At 41.8% G+C, this 5,000-nt stretch overlaps 1 protein-coding gene across 2 annotated transcripts in view; it reads right to left on the reverse strand.

Annotated features, from left to right (window-relative positions):
* Positions 1–2,614: 2,614 nt before the first annotated feature.
* The window catches only part of map3k7 (mitogen-activated protein kinase kinase kinase 7), an 18,097-nt gene continuing 15,711 nt past the window's right edge, over positions 2,615–5,000 (reverse strand). For both annotated transcript variants that reach the window (XM_027176669.2, XM_027176670.2), the window contains one exon: positions 2,615–4,586. In XM_027176669.2, coding sequence (XP_027032470.1) covers positions 4,406–4,586 — 181 coding nt within the window. In that variant the 3' untranslated portion in view covers positions 2,615–4,405. The remainder of the gene's footprint in view (positions 4,587–5,000) is intronic.

A 5,000-nucleotide genomic window follows, 5' to 3' on the forward strand; every position in this document is an offset into this window, starting at 1 on the left:
TGATCAAGTTTGTTTATAACAAAGCCTTAGTGTATTTACAAGGCAGGAAAAGTCGGGTATTAAAGCGACTCTGTGCGACCTGACGGATCTGACGCTTCTGACTCTCGCCATGTAGAAATGACATAAAAAGAGTTAAAGGAAAGTCCACAGTCACTTGTTGTTTTTTTTTAAAGTGGAAATTATGCTAATTAGCCAAATTAAGCAAAACCCCAACATCATGTGGAGGGAAATTAGTCAGTTAACCTGAAAGGCAGCATGAGGTTAGCGTTCACCTTCAGATCAGAGCAGGTGGGAGGAGCCAGAGAGTTTAGGGTTTAAATACATCACCTGAAATCCTGAACATTTACACGTGAATAAATAAATCTTTACAAACGCACATGTGGAAAATCAACTGGGAAATAATACCGTTATTTCTATTTTTTTTTTTTTTAAATCATGTGAAAATAAATACAAATGTGAAAAATATTCATTTTGAAATTGAACCAAAAATTCTCAAAAAAAGAAAAGAAAAAGAAAGGAAAAGAAGTTTAAGAAAAACATTCTAATCGAAGCACGTGTGCAAAGAATTCCTGTGAAATTAAATGAAGTGTGAAAATAAAATATAATATAAAAGTATTTTGTTAATTAATTTGGGAAGAGATGCACACACACAAAAAAGGGGAAAAATACATGCTTAGAAAATGTGAAAATAAAAGAATGTATTAAAAAAAACCCATAAAAAATCCCATGTGTAAATGGGGGAGGGGGTGTTTGGGGGTGGTGGTGGTATTTTTTTTGTAAGTATGAACTTTGACCATTGTTACTTAGGAATATACAGACCAAACCTTCAGAATAACAGTATCTCATGTCCACACACACGCGCGCACACACACACACGCGCACACACACACACACCTCTTTTCAGGAGAATGCAGGCAGATTACATCATGCTTTCATGAAAAGGGGTGGATTTCTAAAAGGAGTCAATGTAAAGGTGATGAGTATTGTTTAGAATAAATATAGAATTGAGCAAACCCCCCCCCCCCTCAGTCTAGTGTAACACAGACACGACACACACACACACACACACACACACATGGTTCCCCCTATGAAAGACCAGTGTGTTCTACACTTAAATCTGCTGTACATTAAACAGGTGTTAAATGATGCAGTCTGCCAACAAGATGATTCATAACTCATTAACACACAAACTGGTGTTTAGTAGAACGAACTTAAACCTCTAATTAAACTCAAATATGAAAATAAATGAAATATAAAAGAAAAAAAAAGCTACAGGAACGAAGAGATCGGACGAAGACGTTTTATCCCAGCAGTTCATCAGACTGCGATTCTCTTCATTTTGAATCTAAAACACAAATAAATACCTTCAGACCAGTTAATTGTCACACGATCTTTTAAAATAAACTTGAATGAGCTGAATATTATCCACAGAGAGGCAAAGCTTCAGTATCAGCATGGTGTAAGTCTCTATCGCCCCCGTGTGGGGACAGTAAACATTACACACCTGTGGGTGGGGTTTAAACAGCATCTCTGCTCAGCTAGGACATTTAAAAACAGACCTAAAAACAAAACAGGTATTTTTTTGTTTTTTGTTTTGTTACAAGTGCTGAACTTTCGTACTTGAACATGATCGGGTCTTCAATTTTATAAAGCTAAGCAAATATAAAGATTTAATCGTTTCTTTCAGTCGAAGAAACCTGCTGAAATTTTTACCCCATGCAAATATAGACTCCGTGAAATTTTGTACCATTTTGTCTCAAAAACTTCTCTAGCACCTCGCTGCAGTCTACGTATATAAGCTCCTCTGATTTACAGACCAGCAACCAACAAATTGTCGAGGGTTTAAAACCACATCCAGAGCTGTGAAGGTTCCCACGAGCTGCTCTATGGTGCAACTTAAAATCAGTTAGAAACCTTTGTAGAACTGAAAGTCCTGCCAGACTCCGCCACCAGGCTGGAAGGGTGCAGGAGCTAAGACACTCGGCTACCGAGTGGAACGTCATGGGAGACGTCTCAAAAATCATCTCGGTGACCAAACCAAAGGCATTTTGAGAGCATGAAGATAAAGAGCTTTTAATCTGATAATATATGATGTGGAAAGACACTTCATATTGGGCTGAACTTTTACTGTTAGCTCGAGCACAAAGACCGATCGTATCTGTGGTGAAGCGTGGTGGTGGTGGTGGTGGGGTGAGACATGGAGTGTGGTCAGAATAGTAGGACAGCTGTAGGTCAAACGCTTGAGGCTTGAGATTGTCCATCACGGGTCACGGGTTCGAGTCTCGGTGACGTCGGATGCACCACAGTTGTGTCTTTAACTCTGCTGTATCACCTTTTTTTCTGCTTTGCAGCTAAAACAACCAAAACCAGAAAAATGACAGCCTTGAGAAGTTTAGAAACAAGTCTACGGATGTTCCCGGGTGACCCTGAGACAAAAAAAGCCTTAAAAGAAAAGCAAAGCTTCCTCTACGCTGTACAGGGATTGAACACTTAGCCATAAAAATCTCTCATCTCTCTCATTTAGACACCCGAAAACGTTCATGACCCGTTACAGATAAACGTTTTCATCATACATCTCCCAGACATTGACGTGAGACAGAGACAGGAAACGTCGCACGATGTCCACCTGTCCGTTTTATTTGAAGATGCGATGCTCCTCTGTGCAGTCCCGCTCCCTGTAGCTTAAGAAATCGGTCGTCTTACTGTATGTACAGCGCATAGTACAGACAGACAAATCATCATACAAATGCAAGACCAGGAAGAAACTAAACAAATCAGGGATAAAAAAAAAGGGGAAAAATGAAACAAACAAACAAACAAACAAAAAATAAACACAGACGGTGAATTATTTCCGTGCTCAGAAAACTCGAGTGAAACGATAACACGGGTGACATCGAGAACAAGGTGACTGTGCAAAAAAAAAAAAAGAGAAAGAAATAAAAATTCAGAGAGGCGACAGATTGCAGAGGGACGTAGGACGAGAGACGTCACCTGATATGAATGGACACGCTCTTTTTTTTTTTATATATATATATTTAAAATATGACTAAAGGGGGAAGTCTTGCACGGATGAACGCGATGGCGTCGCGGGTGACGGACATGACGGTCAGTGATTTCTGCAGCATACCGACGACGAGCCTTCGACCAAATTAAAAAACGAGACGGAATCTGACTCGTGTTAGATTCCTGATTCCGTTCCTTTGCATAAACGATAAAGAAGAAGGAAAAAAAAATAAAAAAAAAATCCACTCACGCACACCAATTGGCTATACCGTTAATTACGCTCGACGAGTCCGCCTTATTAAAACGCAAGTAAATGCAAGCGATTAAAGCTCTAAGGCAACATGGTAACTAAAAAAAAAAATACTCAGAGAGAAAGAAACTAAAAAAAGGAAACGGATCAGGCAGGAGCGAGCCTGCGTGATTCTACAGCTTCCACCGTACGACGTCGGCGGATGATAAATAAAGAGGAAAAGAAAAAAGAACACTGTAATCGTGACTAGCTGGCTTGGTTATCACGATAAAAGTAACCTACGCTGCTGAGCCGGGATAATCTGGCTTGACGGGAAAGGAAAAAACAAACCTGTTTAAAATATTGCATCACGTCACTCCCCCCTCCCTCCCCCCCGCTCCATGAGGCTCCCTTATTTCGTCACAGGCGCCGGGTTCAAGGTACGACGTGCAAGGCATACGCAAAATACACCCCCCCCCCCCTTTAACGTTAAAACGACCTCGAGATCTAAAAGGCCGTTAATAGATATAGTTTTTGCATAAGGTTTAAAATGAAAAGATGAAGTACGGTATATATAGAACGTGTAAATATAAAGACGATAAAATCCGTTTAGAATCCACGTGACGTAAAACTGCTGCGCGTTCACCTTCTCGAGGAGCGAAAGCCGGCTGAGGGGCGTCGGCCGATCCTCCGGAGGGGGACGGGGGACCACCATGAGATCGGTGAGGAAGGGGAATCGAACCGACGTCCCCGCGAACGTTACACAGTTGTGGTCCTCCGTAAGGCCGTGAACCTACATGCGTCACTATAAAAAAACAAAACAAAAAAAAAAAACAAAAGAAAAACATAGCTAACCTTTGGCTTATTGGGACCATTAGTGTGTATACAAGCGCACTGCTCTTTTTCCTTCTTTTTCAATAAGAGAGAACTTTCAAATGCTTTAAGATCCTGCTGTGGAGGCAACATGCTCGCGTACAGTTACAGTCTTAGCCACGGCGACATGGCGTCGAAATACAGGCCGCTACGAGAGGAAATCATGATTAACTGGGGCTTTAAAAAAAAAGAAAAGAAAAGAATAATATGTGGTGTGAATGAGCCAGTCTGTGTGTGTGTGTGTGTGTGTGTGTGTGTGTGTGTGTGTGTGTGTGTAGCGTTTGTTTTTTCCTCAGGGAATCACGATGTGCCCGGTCTTTTCTGTTGCTGTGCACGGATGAGCTCCAGCTGCTTCTTGCACTGCTGAAAGTAAGTGGACAAACTCTTGTTCTCTTCTAGAAGCTTCTTTTGCTCCTGGACCAGGCGAGACGTATTCTGCTGGTCTTTCTCGTCCTGATCGAGCTCGGCTATCAGCTCGTTCCTACACACACAGAGAGAGAGAGAGAGAGAGAGAGAGAGAGAGAGAGAGAGAGAGAGAGAGAGAGAGAGAGAACGAGAACAAGCAAGAGAGACACAGAGAGGGAGAGAGTGAGCGAGAGAGACACAGAGAAACAGAGAGAGGGAAACACAGAAAGAGAGAGAAGAGACAGAGAGACACACAAAGAGAGCACAAGAGAGAGAGACACACAGAATGAGAGAGAAAGAGACACAGAGAGAGACACACAGACAGAGTGAGAGAAAGACACAGAAAGAGACACACAGAGAGAGAAGAGACAGACACAGAGAGAGCGAGAGACAGAGAGAGAGAGAAGAGAGAGACAGGGAGAGAGATACAAAGAGAGACACACACAGAAAGAGAGAGAAGAGAGAGACACAGAGAGCGAGAGAGAGAAGA

Source organism: Tachysurus fulvidraco, chromosome 9, assembly GCF_022655615.1.
Source record: "Tachysurus fulvidraco isolate hzauxx_2018 chromosome 9, HZAU_PFXX_2.0, whole genome shotgun sequence".
Classification (NCBI taxonomy): domain Eukaryota; kingdom Metazoa; phylum Chordata; class Actinopteri; order Siluriformes; family Bagridae; genus Tachysurus; species Tachysurus fulvidraco.